The sequence below is a fragment of the Crocuta crocuta genome, unplaced genomic scaffold (assembly GCF_008692635.1).
Source record: "Crocuta crocuta isolate KB4526 unplaced genomic scaffold, BGI_CrCroc_1.0 scaffold102, whole genome shotgun sequence".
NCBI lineage: Eukaryota > Metazoa > Chordata > Mammalia > Carnivora > Hyaenidae > Crocuta > Crocuta crocuta.
In genome coordinates this window covers 10,742,717-10,762,386 of record NW_027530019.1, presented here as the reverse complement: position 1 = coordinate 10,762,386, position 19,670 = coordinate 10,742,717, and the positions used below count along the sequence as shown (strand labels likewise).

At 39.6% G+C, this 19,670-nt stretch overlaps 1 protein-coding gene across 3 annotated transcripts in view; it reads right to left on the bottom strand.

The window, feature by feature from the left end:
* The window catches only part of TTBK2 (tau tubulin kinase 2), a 113,939-nt gene that overhangs the window by 11,732 nt on the left and 82,537 nt on the right, over nt 1–19,670 (bottom strand). For all 3 annotated transcript variants that reach the window (XM_077764584.1, XM_077764585.1, XM_077764586.1), the window contains 2 exons: nt 9,641–9,852; nt 5,455–6,043 (listed from right to left, as the gene is read on the bottom strand). In XM_077764584.1, the coding sequence (XP_077620710.1) occupies nt 5,455–6,043; nt 9,641–9,852 (801 nt within the window). The remainder of the gene's footprint in view (nt 1–5,454; nt 6,044–9,640; nt 9,853–19,670) is intronic.

The following is a 19,670-nucleotide window of genomic DNA, read 5'->3' as shown; positions in this document are numbered from 1 at the left end:
ATGTAATAATGGAAGACACTACAGGGATGAATCTAGTTCAACTATTCCCAACTTACATAACCTACAGATTTCTATCAAAGCATCGATAACACTTGTTTCCCTTTATTAGTTTGAAGACTCTTGAAAGCAGTGAGGAGACTCCCTGAGCTTTGAATTCCTTGATGCCCAGTCCAGTACCTGACACACAGCAAATGCTTGATAATTGGTGAATACAAGACTGAGTCAACCAGTGGCTGCCTGGGCTCATTCCGTGAAGCCTTCCTCAAGTGACAGTCCAGTCTCTTATTGGAACACTTCACAATGGGCTTTCTTTACTTCCCAAATCAGTCCACCCAATTTTTGGTCTATTGTGACTATTCACAAATTGAATTATACTATCATACATAATTTCAGAGAAGTAATCTCATACAGACCAAACTTTTCTGTAATTGCAATGACCAAATTTTCAAGATTAAAAATAGGTATCCATGGTCACAGGACATACAGCCAGTCAATATACATGCAATCAACTCTCCTATAAAATCAGTTTCATGTTAATAGGTGGCAATTAATCCAGAAAGTCTTTGCCTTTTCATATGATTAAAGTATATATCTATTAGTACACTGCTTGGTTCATTCCTTTTTTCAATGGAGGCTCTGAGTAACTCCATGAGGTTCCATATAGTCACTCTAGTTTATTCAAGGGCCCCAAACATTCAGTGGAAAACATTTCACTGGAAATGCCACACGGAAGTATTATTTCAAATAAGTTTTACCACTGAAATGTCTCTCAAGTTTTCACTGCAAATTTCACAGTTCAATCTCATCATCATATTTACTTGGACTAATGCCAAGGTCTCCACCCTGGCTACTGCCCTTGCCCATTCTCCCCTACCTGGATTCTTGACAGCATGTTATTCCTATCCCTCAATCTTGGCACAGTTTTTTGTCTCACAGCCCACACATCTCAGAGGAGCAGGCCAATGCCCTTTATCACCTTACCTTTTGCATTTTATCATCAGCCCCTTTTTTTTGCCCTAAGGAAAGGGCACTTAGACTCTAGATCACTTATTTATATGCTCTGAACTGTGGTCTTCAAGTCTCTATGCCTCTGCACATATTGCGTTCTTTGTCTGATAGCCTGCATCTCCCTCCAACAAACTAATTCATCCTTCAGAGTCCTCTTATTTTTGAAGTGCACCTTAATCTTTCCATAAAAATATCTTTAATTTTTATTCCCTCTCCAATTATATGCTCAAACTTTCATTTAAAAAAATTTTTAATGTTTTCTTATTTATTTCTGAGAGAGAGAGAGAGAGAGAGACAGACAGACAGCGTGAGCAGAGGAGGGTCAGAGAGAGAGGAAGATATAGAATCTGATACAGGGTCCAGGCTCTGAGCTGGCTGTCAGCACAGAGCCTGACGCAGAGCTCAAACCCACGAACCATGAGATCATGACCTGAGCTGAAGTCGGATGCTTAACCGACTAAGCTGCCCAGGCGCCCCCAAACTTTCATTATTTATGGTAAGAAAAATTAGAAAGTAAAGTTTAGAAAGTAAAAACACCCAACACTGTACTCCTCAGTCCTAGGCAGACTGATCTGTGCCCTAATCTGTGCATACAGCTCCACTAGAATCACTTCATGTTGCTGAAGGTAACTGTTAGACGTAGGCCTTCAGTGCCAACCTGGCAGTTTAGTGCCAACTGTTTATCCCTGGAGTAGGGAATAGAGCCCAGAACTCGGGAGACATTGAATAGAACTGAAGGAATGAGAAGAACAGAATTTAGGCAATGCAGTCACTGCTGACATGAATTTTATAGTACTGGTACTGGTACTCCTGTAAATACAGTCAGAGGAATCCTCTTTATAAATGCTGACTACCAGACAAATCACAAAACAATTATGTGACTCCCTTTCTTTTTTTCCTGCTCCCAGTCTGTGCTGTGTTTTACAGCCTCTTTCTTCTTCTCAGTGTCTAAGAAACAAGTCAAAGAGGAAATTCCTTCATATATTGATAATCCCCTGATGTGAGGAATAGAACACACAGGCTACTCCACTAGTGATCTGCCTCTTTACAGATTATCTCCCTTTCCTAGGGCTTGGTGTCATCAGTGCGAAAAAGGACAATAGTTTTCCCTCTGCTTGTTCCATAGAGTTGCTGTTAGAATCAAATATCAAAGTATTCTATGAAATATGGATGTAAGATAATATGATAGCCAGTCTCTATGATGGCCCCCAATGACCTCTGCTCCTGGTATTCATATCCTGGTATAGTCCCTCCCACACTGTAGCAGGGTTGGTCAGTGTGACTAACAGAATAGGACAAGTGATGGCATGCCCCTTCTGAGATTAGGTTATAAAAGGAGTTATAGCTTCTATCATGTTGGAGGCATGTTTGCTCTACCACCTTACCCGTTCCCCTATCTGTCTCTTTCTCTCCTCGCTCAGTGACCAAGTCAGCTCCCGCTCGCTGTGGCCCACGTGGTGAGAAAGCAAAGCCTTTGGCCAACAGCTACTGAGGAAGTGAGGCCTGCCATCAGTCACGTGAGGAGCCTAGAAATGGATCTCCCCATCCTGGTTGAACCTTACAATGATCTCAACCCTAGCTGACAGCTTGACAGCAAACATCATGAACGACCCTGAGCCAGAACCATTAGATTGAGCCACTCCTACATTCCTAACTCTCAGCAAAGCGTGAAATAACTTTGTTGTTTAAAGCGGTTAAATTTGAGGGGCACCTGGGTGGCTCAGTTGAAGTGACTAACTTCAGCTCAGGTCATGAATCATGGTTCATGAGTCTGAGCCCCACATCAGGCTCTCTGCTGTCAGTGCAGAGCCTACTTCAGATTCTCTGTCTCCCTCCCTCTCTCTGCCCCTCTCCACATTCACTTTCACAAAAATAAACATTAAAAAAAACTTTTTTATAAAAAAAATTAAGCTGCTCAATTTGGGATAATTTGTTACACAGCAGCAGGTAACATATTAGTGGTATTATCATTCCTTCCTTCCTTCCCCCGTCTCTCTCTCTCTCACTCTCTTTCATTCTTTCTCTCTAAAATTTTTTTTAATGTTTATTCATTTTTGAGAGATAGAGAGAGACAGAGTGTGAGTAGGGGAGAGGCAGACAGAGAGGGAGACACAGAATCTGAAGCAGGCTCCAGGGGCTGTGCTGCCAGGCTGATATCATCAGTGAGCCTGATGTGAGGCTTGAACCCACGAACCATGATATCATGCCCTGAGATGAAGTGAGACACTTACCTGACTGAGCCACCCAGGTACCCTGAAGCACTGGCTTTCTAAAAGATGATCTAGAACCAAGAGATTATGTGGTACAATATGTCTTGATACTTGGTTTAAGAAATAACTTTTCCACTCCTACAGTACTTTTCAAATCCAACCTCCCTACAAACAGTGATTACCCAGTGTCACCTGGACCAATGGTTTAGATCTCTTTTGGAACCAGTTCATTTTCTTTGTTTTTTCTTCTTTTTTAATGTTTGTTTATTTTTGAAAGAGAGAGAGAGAGAAAGGAAAGGAGCAGAAAGAGGAGACAGAATCAATAACAGATGTTGGTGAGGGTGCAGAGAAAGGGGAACCCTCTTGCACTGTTGGTGGGAATGCACTCTGGTGCAGCCACTCTGGAAAACAGTGTGGAGGTTCCTCAAAAAATTAATAGCCAAATATGAATAGAGCCTACATGTCTATCAACTGATGAATGGATACAGAAGATGTAATATATATATATTCCAGGCACTCCTTGAATTAAATTCAAGTGTACACACACACACACACACACACACACACACACACACACACACATACACATATACACGACAGAATACTACTTGGTGATAAGAGAATGAAGAGAAGGGAAGGGAAGAAAAAGTTTTATTTAAAGATCTGAAAATAAGGCCAAAGTTATAATGTCAAGTATATGAATGCAAGTCTTTCAACAACTCAACAGAGAAAATTCTGCACACAGTGTAAGAGAAGCATGTGGACAATCCTTGTGGATAAAACAGTATTGATGAGAGACATCAATACTATGAGAAATGGAGCCAAGGCTTTAGAAAATTTTTGAAGGGAAGTGCACCAGAATGCTTGAGCGACAGGCAAGTGCACAGCATGACAGAATCCAAGAAAAGAATAAACTGAAGATGAAAGAGGAATGAATGGAAAGAGGGAAGGTGGGTGGAAAAGGGGATAAGGGGAAGGAGGGAGGTGACTGGATTTTCCTCTAGCCCATAGGTCATTGTGTACAATTTGAAAAAAGATGCTTCCTCAGAAAGGAAAGAGACCTACACAAAATGCACAGTTTGGTTAGTGAAGTTTGGGCTAGGTTTCAGCCCCTACTTGCTTCCTTAGCCACTTTATTTAGTGAACCTGTGTAACTGTATAAAGTAGTCCTGGAAAAGAAGGAAAAACAAACTAACTCTGATGCAGAAAGAGGCAGGCATTGATTTTCCTATGGTGAAGTGCAGGTCCATTCCTACAGAGCTGTACACAAAAGCAAATTTTGTTATCTTTTCTCACTGTTTTACACCAGCATTTGGAAATGAGTTCTCACAGAAAAATTTCAGTTTGGGGAACAATGTTGTTTCTGATGAGTTAGAAAAGATGGCTGCTAGATGACTAGGGAATTTGAGAAAACCTGGCACTCCCACCCATGTAAGGACAGATGTATCTGTCCTCAGGCTGGTGCCAAAGATCTGTGTACACAGTTCCTTACTGCTTCCGTATTTGACTGTTCTCACAGTCATCGGGGCAACACTGCTTACTGATAACCACAGGGGAACAGGCGTCTCCAGCTGAATGCCCAAACTGAGGGTAAATAGGACAGTTTCTTCAAAACGTTCTCTTGCAGAAGATCTGTGTCACAAATGCTTTCAGCTACTTGGTAAAATGCAGACTCTTGGGCTGACTCTCTCTCAGACCTACTGAAGGAGAAGCTCTGAAAGTGAAGCTGCGACTCTGTATTTTAAACAATGGACATCAAAGCTGACAGACTACTATTTAAGAGTAATGTAAAATATGAGAAATGTCTGTGTGGAGATTACAAAAAAGAACAGAACAAAAAGAATCAAACCCAGCCAAGTGTACACTATACAGCATAAATTATACATGCCTTCCTCACCAGATTTATAAGGCAGAGATTCAAAATCTTTAGAATTACAAATTTTTTAAAAGTTGTATCTAAACACACAGCTCTTGTGGACTAATTAGAATGTTATTCTGAAATTGGGTTATAATGACACTTCATGTGTCATTATATCCTGACAGGAAACCTTCACTTGTTTTGAGAAATTTCATACTGGATGACTGACTATACAACTTAGTCCAGACATCACTCCCTACCTCCAAAATTAGGCGTCTGCTGATCAATCTCAGTTGCTTGCTAGGTGACCTGGTTCGTTCTTATTTAACAGCACCTTGAGTGGATAGCAGGGAAAGGTAATAGGAACAAATCTCTTACCGCAGTGAGGGGTCCTTCAGCTTGCGCCTCCATCGGACTCGTGGGTGTCACTGCAATAAAGTGACTAGCAGCTCCAGCCTGGAGCTCTAGCCTATCTGTATACTGCTCTGGAGCGGCAGTGGCAGGACACTCTCCAGAAAGTGCTAAGACCACACCTGAGGTTTCTTTCTTTAAATGATCACTTTCTGCCCAAGGACCAAGTAGGAGCTTTTCATCTTGAGGCGATTCCTCCAGGACTTGAAGTACTTCAGGCTCCTCATCAGAAGGGCTTCCAGTTGTTTTATGGCCTAAAGCCTCATTTGTCCTGAAATCCCGAAGGTCCTGCTCCTTGTCCACAATCACCCATTCTTTGGAATCAACCTCCTGCTTGCAGGAGCTCAAGTTAACTGCTATAAATCCATTGCTGGCACCTCCATCCACCTGTTCAGGGGTGTTGGCAGAGGCAGGCTTAGAAGCGTCTGGAAGATATTCTTCATCATAGTGCCAGATGTGGTCAGTACGGGACACAGCAGGAACACAAGGCTTATGAAGCAGAGCAGGGAGAATAGATTCCTTTCCTGCACTGGAATCTTTCTGCATTTTCTCCAGGCTTAAGAAAACAGAGAGAAGTTACTCAACTGTCCTAGGAAAATATTTATTACATAACCTATAAGCTCTATATAGAACTAACATTTCACACACCAGTTACAGAAAAAAATATAAATAAAGCCTAAGGAAAGATCCACAGGCCGATAAAGTTCTGCTTCATTTGTCATAATCCTGTTTGGGAAGATGGAGCCTGTGGGAGGAAGATGGCTCTCCTGCTGCAGAGCAGAAGAGAAGCCTAACCAGTTTGACTTACATGATCTATTTCACCTTGTCTTTGCAAATTCAATCACACTGCCCTCTTTCTGGGAGACTGAGGAACAATTTAGCTGAGAAGCTTTTGCCTCACCAGAGGCCCTACAAAAGGAAATGAAGAAGCTAGTATACATTAGGCAAATAATTGATGTGTTTATTCTTCAGAGATATATGTAAATGTACTCTTTCAAGTAAATACCACAGGCAGAACTTTTAAAAAGAAAAGCTGCTATGCCTGCTCAAGTATGCCAGTCCACTGCATATCTGCATATACAGTTGTGCACACAGTGGTGAGGGGTGTGGAGGGGGGAAGCTTCAAGGTATATTGTCAGTTTGGGTGGATTAAAAGGCAGTTGGCACTGTACAGAATCTCTCTGCTGGCTGAGAGGCAGGCAATGGTGTGACGATTTGGCTGCACTTGCTTCTAAGAACTGATCTCATCTTCAGGGAAGCAGTTTAAGCAATACACTTTTTGCTTTCCAAGTCTGTAATTAGGTGCTTCAATTCCTTCAACTGTTCCCTTTTCATTCTAGCCTCTGGCTTGAGTTCATTTTCTAGGATTGCTTGTCTTAACTCCATCTTATTTCTCAGCTCTTCCTTCAACATGGACTCTCCTTGGTTTCATTCTTTTGTTAAACTAATTCTTTATCAAACTAAGCTTTTATCCCTATTGCATTTAGGTCTTTATTCCCAGTCGTAGCCATAACTCAAAATGTTTAAGCACTGCCCCAACTCAAATCCATCCTTTTGATCATATTAATGTACAGAAACAGCTTCTATCACATAGCTGTAAGACTGAATGATTACCATGTAAGGAAGAATACACATATATGAAGGACTGTTGAAAATGGAAGCTAGATTAGACTAGGCCAGAAGTGGCTTAACTGTCTTTAAACACAGTAAATACCATATTAGTCAATTACATGGTCCTGACCTAACAATTCATTGCCAATAGCAGCCACTGGGACTGTACATTGAAGGGCATGTAACTATTGCTAGTCACTTCGCTCTTAATATTACTGCAGTCTTCTTTAATTCATATATAACAATCCTTCTGTTAGCAAAATTTAGGGATAACTGGACTTCTAACCATGAACTATAGTTATAACCTATGTATAGCTAGCTCTCTTAAGTTCTACCTTTCCTTCTTTCTAGGAAAAACTTATTCATGTCTATTTTTCCTACAGTACTTACTCATAGAAGGCCTTCATTAAATTGAATTGAACTGCCTGTTACATATGTATAATTTACTTGTTTCCCTCCTTCGAGAACTCCCCTTCTTCCTGAACAATACCTTCTTTATCTTGTTCATTCCAACTCTACACTACATCTTCTCACTGCAATAAATGAGAACTTACCTTCTAAACAAGGTAAGTTCAAAATGTTTTCAACTTGTGCCTGGTGTTATGAAATTAACAGCTCCCAGTGCTCAACTTGTAAAGTCAAAGGCTGTGTTACAGAACTTGTAACAATATTATAAGACAATTCACATTAAGAATCACAATAATTAAAAACATGGATGGAGATGAGAGCTTAATCAGTACTACAAAAATGCAAATATTTATTTGAAAGACTTTACATAATAGAAATTAATAATGATGATGAAGATAACTATAGCATCTCTCTTAGTAGCTTTCTTTTTAAAATTTTTAATGTTTTTTATTAATTTCTGAGAGAGAGAGAGATAGTGTGAGCAGGGGAGGGCCAGAGAGATAGGGAGACACANGTGCACACAGTGGTGAGGGGTGTGGAGGGGGGAAGCTTCAAGGTATATTGTCAGTTTGGGTGGATTAAAAGGCAGTTGGCACTGTACAGAATCTCTCTGCTGGCTGAGAGGCAGGCAATGGTGTGACGATTTGGCTGCACTTGCTTCTAAGAACTGATCTCATCTTCAGGGAAGCAGTTTAAGCAATACACTTTTTGCTTTCCAAGTCTGTAATTAGGTGCTTCAATTCCTTCAACTGTTCCCTTTTCATTCTAGCCTCTGGCTTGAGTTCATTTTCTAGGATTGCTTGTCTTAACTCCATCTTATTTCTCAGCTCTTCCTTCAACATGGACTCTCCTTGGTTTCATTCTTTTGTTAAACTAATTCTTTATCAAACTAAGCTTTTATCCCTATTGCATTTAGGTCTTTATTCCCAGTCGTAGCCATAACTCAAAATGTTTAAGCACTGCCCCAACTCAAATCCATCCTTTTGATCATATTAATGTACAGAAACAGCTTCTATCACATAGCTGTAAGACTGAATGATTACCATGTAAGGAAGAATACACATATATGAAGGACTGTTGAAAATGGAAGCTAGATTAGACTAGGCCAGAAGTGGCTTAACTGTCTTTAAACACAGTAAATACCATATTAGTCAATTACATGGTCCTGACCTAACAATTCATTGCCAATAGCAGCCACTGGGACTGTACATTGAAGGGCATGTAACTATTGCTAGTCACTTCGCTCTTAATATTACTGCAGTCTTCTTTAATTCATATATAACAATCCTTCTGTTAGCAAAATTTAGGGATAACTGGACTTCTAACCATGAACTATAGTTATAACCTATGTATAGCTAGCTCTCTTAAGTTCTACCTTTCCTTCTTTCTAGGAAAAACTTATTCATGTCTATTTTTCCTACAGTACTTACTCATAGAAGGCCTTCATTAAATTGAATTGAACTGCCTGTTACATATGTATAATTTACTTGTTTCCCTCCTTCGAGAACTCCCCTTCTTCCTGAACAATACCTTCTTTATCTTGTTCATTCCAACTCTACACTACATCTTCTCACTGCAATAAATGAGAACTTACCTTCTAAACAAGGTAAGTTCAAAATGTTTTCAACTTGTGCCTGGTGTTATGAAATTAACAGCTCCCAGTGCTCAACTTGTAAAGTCAAAGGCTGTGTTACAGAACTTGTAACAATATTATAAGACAATTCACATTAAGAATCACAATAATTAAAAACATGGATGGAGATGAGAGCTTAATCAGTACTACAAAAATGCAAATATTTATTTGAAAGACTTTACATAATAGAAATTAATAATGATGATGAAGATAACTATAGCATCTCTCTTAGTAGCTTTCTTTTTAAAATTTTTAATGTTTTTTATTAATTTCTGAGAGAGAGAGAGATAGTGTGAGCAGGGGAGGGCCAGAGAGATAGGGAGACACAGAATCTGAAGCAGACTCCAGGTTCTGAGCTAGCTGTCAGCACAGAGCCCAACATGGGGCTCGAACCCACGAACCATGAGATCATGACTTGAGCCAAAGTCAGACGCTTAACCGACTGAGCCACCCGGGCACCCCTCCTTAGTAGTTTTAAAAAAAAGAAAAACTATCTCATACCAGGTCTCAAGAAACTTGTCAGTATCTGGCTTTGGCTCCAGTGTTAAACGTTTTTCCAGCTCAAAGCTGTGGATAGAACGTAACTTCCGCACCAATGGAACATCTCTGTCTGGCTGAGTAATCTCTGAGCGGACACGAATTGGTGAACCAAGGCTTGGAGCATTCAGAATACCATTTACTTGACCATGGCTGTTCTCTTCTTCAGTAGCAGCCTAGACAAAATATAAAAGAAAATCATGAAAAACATTCAGATGACTATATGTATAGGAATCATTGATTCCTTTCAAAATATATAAGCAAATTCCTGGGATGTGTTTTCAGAAATCAGGATATTTTGGATAGTTGACATCATTAAATACTTGTCTATTAACACTTTATAAAATGAATTTTTTCTTACTTTATTCTCAGTTTCAGTATTATTTTAGTTTTTTTATGTTTTTGGTACAAAAATAAAGTCTAAAAATGTTTAGCCACCTTGGCTTTTTGTATTATATCTTACAAGATGCTTGCAGGTCTCCACTCCACTAAACTAAAAATAAAACTGAGGGGCACCTGGGTGGCTCAGTCGGTTGAGCATCCGACTTTGGCTCAGGTCATGATCTCACGGTTCATGGGTTTGAGCCCCGTGTTGGGCTCTGTGCTGACAGCTCAGAGTCTGGATGGAGACAGTTTTGGATTCTGTGTCTCCCTCTCTCTCTGACCCTCCCCTGCTCACACTCTCTCTCTCTCAGAAATAAATAAAAACCATTAAAAAATTATAAATAAAACCTGGAAAGGATATTTTCTTTGAGCCACAGGTGGTCTCACAAGAGGTAGAGAGGTTGCTGAACATAAATATCCCCTCTTGCTCCTTCTCTAAAAACCAAGTGAAAAACCAAAAAAAAAAAAAAAAAAAAAAAACAATAAGAAAACTTGCAGCTAGAATAATAAGGAGCTGGACAGAGCAGAAGGTTGAACATGACACAGCTCAGAGCAGTGGGGCTATCTGAGGACAGATGCCCACACTTACCAGGGAAATTAAGCCTGACTCCAGGAAGTGGGGTGACAGAGGGAGGTCTGGTATGTCTTTTCTGATTGGAGACTCTCAAAAAAGACGCCCAATTGGTCTGCTGGCTACCAGCAGAAGCAGAAGACAATCTTCTCTGAAGTAAGAGTTCTTCTGAAGTTAGGCTACAGGACAGCCATCAATGATTAATCAAACACATGGGAAGGAATGCCACCATGACTAAGAGCAGAAATAATAATTTTTAGAAAAACATTTAAAACTCTCAAAGACATCAGATATTAAACTTGTTAAAATAGAGGATATATAGGAGAGAGAGTTAAGATGGTGTAGAAGTTGGGGTACCCTGGGCTTTCCTTGTCCCTCAAATACAGCTGTACTGAGGTCAGATTACTTGCAACACCCAGGATAGAGGTCTTCAGAGCAATAGAATGATCTCCACAGTTCGAAGGAGACAGCTTGGCAGATGTGAGGTGTGTGGATGTAAACTGGGGGAGAGAAAAACAGTGGAGCCACAGACAGGAGGGAACACTTTCTGTGCAGAGACAAAAAGGAGGGAAAGAGAGAAGGGCTGAGAAAGTGTGGCATCAATTTAGCACAAGAGGAAAACCTCTTTGGACCATGAACTGGGGAGTTGAGAAGTACTGAGTGTCCCAGTTCTGTATTGCAAATAGCTTTTGGAGCTCTCACTCTGAGGTTTTGGAAGTATGTGACTTTCTCCTGAGCAGAACTGTGAACATGCTCCTGATGAGGAGGGAGCTGGCCCCTGCACAGTGTGGTGTAGACATATCCAGGGTGCTCTGGAAGAGAACAGTTCCCGCCCTGGAGTATTCTGGAGGAGGGTTTATTGCCTCGCCAAGAACAAAAGACCCTGCAGGTGACAGTCAAAGGTCTTTCATCAGCAGGGTAGGGAGGTTCTAGTCTGGAGGAGGGGAGCAGGTCCTTTAAGATTCTGGGTTTTGAATCCCATCTGCACACCAAGGAGAAGGTGCAGGATAGTTGTGGTTCAGGTCAAGGTGACTGCCCTCACTATTCTGTAAGGGCTGCCTGAACAGTGGGAGTTGAGATCCCTAGTCTGGGGATGAAAGACTCCGGTGATGCCATTTCTCCCCCAATACAACACAGCGGGACTTCACAGAGCAGCATTGTGGCCCCCAGTGGCGGTGGGCCCTGCTTACACCATACTCTGTCCCTTCATGCCTAGTAACTGCTTATCTACTGGAGGAAGACTGACTGAGCCAATGCAGCTGGCCTCTCCTCCAGACCAGCACAGCCAAGCACCCTTCAAGTACCAAAGACAACTCTTTTTTAGTCAACTCTTTTTTAGTTTTCTTCTCTTTTCTTTTTCTACTTTTTGAATAAGGCTCATAGTTTCTGATTTATTTTTTTGTCATTTCCTTTTATCTTTTTTAAATAAAGCTTTTTAATTTTCTTTTTCTTTCTTTTCTCTTTTCTTCTGCTTTTTTTCACCTTTCTTTTTCTTTGCAATCAGACTTACAGTTTTTTGATTCTCTCTTTTGTTTTGTTTTTGTTCCCTCTCTTTTTCTCTTTTTATGGGATCAGCCTTCCCCCTGCCTTTTCCTTTTTTCCCCAGGATTACTTGAACAAAAAAAAAAAAAATCAAAGCACAACTGGTTGAAGGTTGGAACACTCCACCACTATAAGAAAGAAGGAGCTTTGTAGAGGACTGATCAGTGGGAAATAGCAGCCAAAATGCAACATCAGAGTGCATACAGCATACACCAGAAACACATCATGGAGTGACAGGTCCTGGACAGGGTATGATCCCTTTTTTTTAATAGTTTATTGTCAAGTTGGTTTCCATATAACACTCAGTGCTCATCTCCACAAGTGCCCTCCTCCATGCCCATCACCCCCTTTTCCCTTCTCCCCACCCACATCAGTCCTCAGTTTGTTCTCAGCATTCAAGAGTCTCTCGTGGTTTGCCTCCCTCCCTCTCCCCCACTATTTTTCCCCTTTGTCTCCCCCATGGTCCTCCATTAAGTTCCTCCTAATCCTCCTATGCGTGCAAACATATGGTATCTATCCTTCTCTGCCTGACTTATTTCGCTCAGCATTACACCCTCAAGTTCCATTCATGTTGCTACACATGGCCAGATTTCATTGTTTCTCATTGCCATGTAGTATTCCACTGTATAGATAAACCACATCTTCTTGATCCATTCATCAGTTGATGGACACTTAGGCTCTTTCCATGTTTTGGCTATTGTTGAGAGTGCTGCAATGAACATTGGGGTACATATGCCCCTATACATCAGCACTCCTGTTTTGATCCCTTTTTAATATAGTAGTATTCTCAGGTGTAGGAAACATAACAAGTTTTTAAAACATGCAAAAGACAGAAACTTAGCCAAAATGACAAGATGGAGGAATTCTCCCCAAAAGAAAAGTCAAGAAGAAATCACAGCCAGGGACTTGCTCAAAACAGATATAAACAATATACCTGAACAAGAATTTAGAACAACAGTCATAAATACTATCTGGGCTTGAAAAAAGCATAGAAGACACCAGAGAAACCCTTGCTGCAGAGATCAAAGACCTAAGAACTAGCCAGGATGAATTAAAAATGCTATAACCGAGATGCAAAATAAACTAGATATGGAGAAATGAGAATTAAAGAAGCAGAGGAGAGAATAGGTGAAATAGAAGAAAAAATCATGGAAAATCATAAAGCTGAAAAAGAGAAGGAAAGGAAATTACTAGATGACAAGGTGACACTTAGAGAACTGATTACAAGAAATTAGACAATATCCATATCATAGGAGTCTCAGAAGAAGAGAAAGAAAAAGAGGGAGAAGGTTTATTTGAACATATCATAGTAGAGACTTCCCTAATCTGGGGAAGGAAACAGGCATCCAAGTCCATGAGGCACAGAAAACTCCTTTCAAATTAACAAAAATAGGTCAACACTACAATGTATCATAGTGAAACCTGCAAAATACAAGGCTAAAGACAGAATTCTGAAAGCAGCTATGAATGAAAGGTCTTCAGTCTATAAGAGTAGATATGTAAGGTTAGTAGCAGACCTTTCCAGTAAGCTTGGCAGGCCAGAAGGGAGTAGCAGGAAATAGTCAATGTGCTGAACAAGAAAAATGTGCAGTCAAGAATCCTTTATCCATCATATTCTGTCATTCAGCATAGAAGGAGAGAAGACAAACAAAACTAAAGGAGAATGTGACCACTAAATCAGCCTTGCAAGAAATTTTAAGGGGGACTCTGAGTACGGGGGGCAGGGACCAAAGCAGCAAAGACTACAAAGGATCAGAGAACATCATCAGAAACACCAAATCGACAGACAACACAATGGCACGAAATTCATATCCTTTTTTTATTTTAATGTTTTATTTATTTCTGAGAGAGAGAGAGAGAGAGAGAGAGACAGCGTGAGCAGGGGAGGGTCAGAGAGAGAGAGGGAGATACAGAATCTGAAGCAGGCTCCAGGCTCTGAGCTAGCTGTCAGTACAGAGCCCGACGCGGGGCTCGAACCCACAAACCGTGAGATCATGACCTAAGCCAAAGTCGGACACTTAACTGACTGAGCCACCCAGGCGCCCCTAAATTCATATCTTTCAATAATCATTCTGAATATAAATAAACTAAATGCTCCAATAAAAAAACACAGAGTATCAGACGGATTAAAAAATAAGATCCATCTATATGCTGCCTACAGCAGACTTATTTTAGACCATAGGACACCCTCAGACTAAAAGTGAGGGGATGGAGAACAACTATCATGCTAATGGAGGTCAAAAGGAACCTGGAGTAGCCATACTTGTATCAGAAAAACTAGATTTTAGAACAAAGACTGTAACAAGAGATGAAGAAGGGCATTATGTCATAATTAGGGGTCTATATATACATCATGAAGATTCAACAATTGTAAATATTTATGCCCCCAACTTGATAGCACTCAAATATATAAATTGATTAATTAAAAACATAAAAAAAACTCATTAATAATGATACCATAATAGTAGGAGACTTCAACACCCCACTGACAGCAATGGACAGATCATCTAAGCAGAAAATCAACAAGGAAGCAATGGCTTTGAATGAAACACTGGACCAGATGGTCTTAACAGATATATTCAGAATATTTCATCCTAAAGTAGCAGAAACACATTCTTACTGACCGTACATAGAACATTTTCCAGAAAAGATCACATACTGGGTCACAAATCAGCCCTCAAGAGGTACAAAAAGGTCCAGATCATACCATACATATTTTCAGGTCACAACACTATGAAACTTGAAATGAAGCACAAGAAAAACTTTGGTGGTGTTATTTTTTATTTATTTCTAGGAGAGAGAGAGAGAGAGAGAGAGACAGCGTGAGCAGGGGAGGGTCAGAGAGAGAGAGGGAGACACAGACTCTGAAACAGGCTCCAGGCTCTGAGCTGGCAGTCAGCACAGAGCCCGACGCGGGGCTTGAACCCACGAACAGCGAGATCATGACCTAAGTGAAAGTCAGACACTTAACCGACTAAGCCACCCAGGCGCCCCAAAATTTGATGGTTTTAATATCCATGTATAAGTACATGGAGATTAAAGAATCCTACTGAAGAAAAAACGGATTAATCAAGAAATTAAAGAAGAAATTAAAAAATACAAGAAAGCAAATGAAAATGAAAACGCCACAATCCAAACTCTTTCAGATGCAGCAAAGGCAGTCCTAAGAGGAAAGTACACTGCAATTCAAGCTTATCTCAAGAAGCAAGGAGAGTCCCAAATAACAACCTAAACTTACACCTAAAGGAGCTAGAAAAGGAGCAGCAAATAAAGCCCAAAGCCAGCAGAAGAAGAAAATAATAAAGATTAGAGCAGAAATAAATGATATAGAAACAAACAAACAAACAAACAAAACTCTAGTAGAACAGTGTCTACCCCTGTAGGTTAAGGCCTGTTTGTTCCTAGCTGCTTTCAGAAAAACAGTAGAACACATCAATGAATCTAAGAGCTATTTTAAAAAAAAAATAAACAAAATTGATAACCTCCTAGCTAGACTCATCAGAAAGAAAAGAGGGAAGACCCAAGTAGATAAAATCATGAATGAAAGAGGAGAGATCACAGGGCACCTGGGTGGTTCAATTGGATAAACATCCAACTTCAGCTTAGGTCATGATCTCACGGTTCGCAAGTTTGAGGCCCATATCAGTGCAGAGCCCACTTTGGATCCTCTGTCCCCCTTCTGTTCTGCCCTGACTTGTGCATGTGCACGCTCTCTCAAAAAACCTAAATAAACATTTGAAAAAAAAAATAAAGAAGAAAGATCACAACCAATACCACAGAAATATAAACAATTAGAATACTATAAAAAATTATATGCTAACAAACTGGATAATCCGGAAGAAATGGACAAATTCCTAGACACACACTACCAAAACTCAAACAGGAAAATATAGAAAATTTGCAGAGGATCATAACCAGCAAAGAAATTGAATCAGTATCAAAAATCTCCAAACAAATAGGAGTCCTGGGCCAGATAGCTTCCCAGGGAAATTCTACCAGACATTTAAAGAAGAATTAATACCTATTCTTCTCAAACTAATTCAAAATATAGAAATGGAAGGAAAGCTTCCAAACTCATTCTATGGAGCCAGCATTACCCTGATTCCAAAACCAGACAAAGACCCACTAAAAGGGAGAATTATAGGCCAATATCCTTGATAAATCTGGATGCAAAAATTCTTAACAAGATACATGGACTAGCAAATAGAATTCAACAATACGTTAAAAGAATTCTTAACCATGATCATCTGGAATTTATTCCTGTTCTGCAGAGCTGGTTCAATATGCCATATTGTTTTATTAACAAAAGGAAAGAACCATATGATTCTCTATATGCAGAAAAAGCATTTGACAAAACCCAGCATCCTTTCTTGATAAAGACCTTCAAGAAAGTAGAGATAGAAGGAACATAACTCAACATCATAAAAGGCATATATGAAAGGCCCATCACTAATATCACCCTTAATGGGGAAAAACTGAGAGCTTCACCCCTAAAGTCAGGAACACAATAGGGATGTCCACTCTCACACTGTTGTTCAATATAGTACTAGAAGTCCTAGCCTCAGCAATCAGACAACAAAAAGAAATAAAACAGCATCCAAACTGACAAAGAAGTCAAAACTTCCACTCTTCACAGATAACATGATACTCTACATAGAAAATGGCAAAGGCTCGACCAAAAAACTGCCAGAACTGATACGTGAATTCAGCAAAGTCACAGGATATAAAATCAATGTACAGAAATCGGTTACATTTCTATATACCAATAATGAAGCAGCAGAAAGAGAAATCAAGGAATCGACCTCATTCATAACTGTACCAAAAAACCATAAAATACCTAGGAATAAGCCTAGCCAAAGAGGTAAAAGATCTGTACACTAAAAACTATACAAAGCTTATGAAAGAAATTGAAGACACAAAGAAATGAAAAAAGATTCCATGTTCATGAACTGAAAGAACAAATATTGTTAAAATGCCTATCTATACTACCCAAAGCAATCTAACACATTCAATGCAATCCCTATCAAACACTCACATTCTTCACAGAGCTAGAACAAACAATCCTAAAATTTGTCTGGACCCATAAAAGACCCCGAATAACCAAAGCAATCCTGAAAAAGAAAACCAGAGCTGGAGGCATCAAAATTCCAGACTTCAAGATGTATTACAGGGGCACCCGAGTGGCTCAGTTGGCTAGGCGACCGACTTCGCTCAGGTCATGATCTCGCAGTCCGTGAGTTCCAGCCCTGCATCAGGCTCTGTGCTGAAAGCTCAGAACCTGGAGCCTACTTTGGATTCTGTGTCTCCCTCTCTCTCTGCCCTCTACTGTTCACTTTCTGTCTCTCTCTCTCAAAATTAAATAAATATTAAAAAAAATTTTTTTTAAGATGTATTACAAAGCTGTAATCAAGATAGTATGGTACTGGCACAAAAACAGACACATAGATCAATGGAACAGAATAGAGAATCCAGAAATTGACCCACAAATGTATGGCCAACTAATCTTGAACAAAGGAGGAAAGACTATCCAATGGGGGGTGGGGGTGGGGGAACCAGTCTCATCAGTAAATGGTGCTGGGAAAACTGGACAGCGACATGCAGAAGAATGAAACCAGACCACTTTCTTACAACATACACAAAAATAAATTCAAAATGGATGAAAGACCTAACTGTGAGACAGGACACCATCAAAATCCTACAGGAGAAAACAGGCAGCAATCTCTTTGACCTAGGCTACAGCAACTTCTTGACATGTCTCCGGAGGCAAGGGAAATAAAAGCGAAAATGAACTATTAGGACCTCATCAAGATAAAAAGGTTCTGTATAATAAAGGAAACAATCAGCAAAACTAAAAGGTAACCAATGGGATGGGAAAAGATACGTGCAAATGACATCTCAGATAAAAGGTTAGTATCCAAAATCTATAAAGAACTTATCGAATTCCACACTCAAAAAGCAAATAACCCAGTGAAGAAATGGGAAGAAGACATGAATAGACACGTTTCCAAAGAAGACATCCAGATGGCCAACAGACACATGAAAAGATGCTCAACACCACTCACCAGCAGGGAAATACAAAATCAAAACCACAAGGAGATACCACCTCATACCTGTCAGAATGGGTAAAATTAACAACTCAGGAAATAACAGATGTTGGTGAGGGTGCAGAGAAAAGGGAACCCTCTTGCACTGTTGGTGGGAATGCACACTGGTGCAGCCACTCTGGAAAACAGCATGGAGGTTCCTCAAAGAGTTAAAAATAGAACTATCCTATGATTCAGCAATTGCACTAGTATGTATTTACTGGAAGGATACAAAAATGCTGATTTGAAGGGGCACATGCACCTCAGTGTTTATAGCAGCACAATCAACAACAGCCAAATTATGTCCATTGACTGATGGATGGATAAGAAGATGAAAAGCACCCAAATGTCCACTGAGTGATAAATGGATAAAGAAGATGTGGGCATGTATATAATGAAATACTTGGTGATAAAAAAGAGTGAAATCTTGCCATTTTCAACAACACAGATGGAACTAGAGTATATTATGCTAAGCAAAATAAGTTAGAGAAAGACAAATATCATATGATTTCACTCATATGTTTAATTTGAGAAACTCAACAGAGGAACATTATGGGAAGGGAAGGAAAATGAGATAAAAACAGAGATGGTGGCAAACCATAAGAGACTCTTAAATATAGAGAACTGAGGGTTGCTGCAGGGCAAGGTGGGTAGGGGATGGGCTAAATGGGTGATGGGCATAAAGGAGGGCACTTGTCTGGATGAGCACTGGGTGTTATATGAAAGTGATGAATCACAGGGTTTTACTCCTGAAACCAATACTATAGTATATGTTAATTAACTTGAAGTTAAATAAATTAAATTTTTAAAAAAGATACAGGATATATAACTGTTATATATCCTAAATGTTTATATAGCCTAAAATGTTTAAATAAATAAAAGTCATTATCACAAACATCAAGGGATTATTTGAAATTAACTGATGAATTTAATATTAAATATTCAATTAACAAGTTAAGCATCAAATTACCATAAAAAGCCAAAGTTTTTAATCAGTGAACTAGAAGACATAGCAAAAGAAATTACCTGGAATGAAGCACAATAAGATGAGAAGGAAAATATGAAAAAAGATGTTAAGAGATTATGTAACACAATAAAAAAGCATAATATATGTTTAATTGGAGTCCCAGAATGAGAGAAGAGAAAAAAATGAATTACTGGCAATGTTTTGGTAGGGAATGGCTATACATCTCCTAGAAATGATACAAAATTATGAATCAAAGACTCAGGAAACCTAAGATACCCCACCAGGATAAATATAAAGAAATATAAGCCTAGACACACTGTAGTTAAAATGTAGAACACCAAAGACAAAGAGGAAAGCTAAAAAGTAACCAGGGAGCAAAGATGGGGGTAATGGAACATCTAACAAAAAAAAAAAAAAAAAAAAAAAAAAAAAAGAGGGACAAATTTT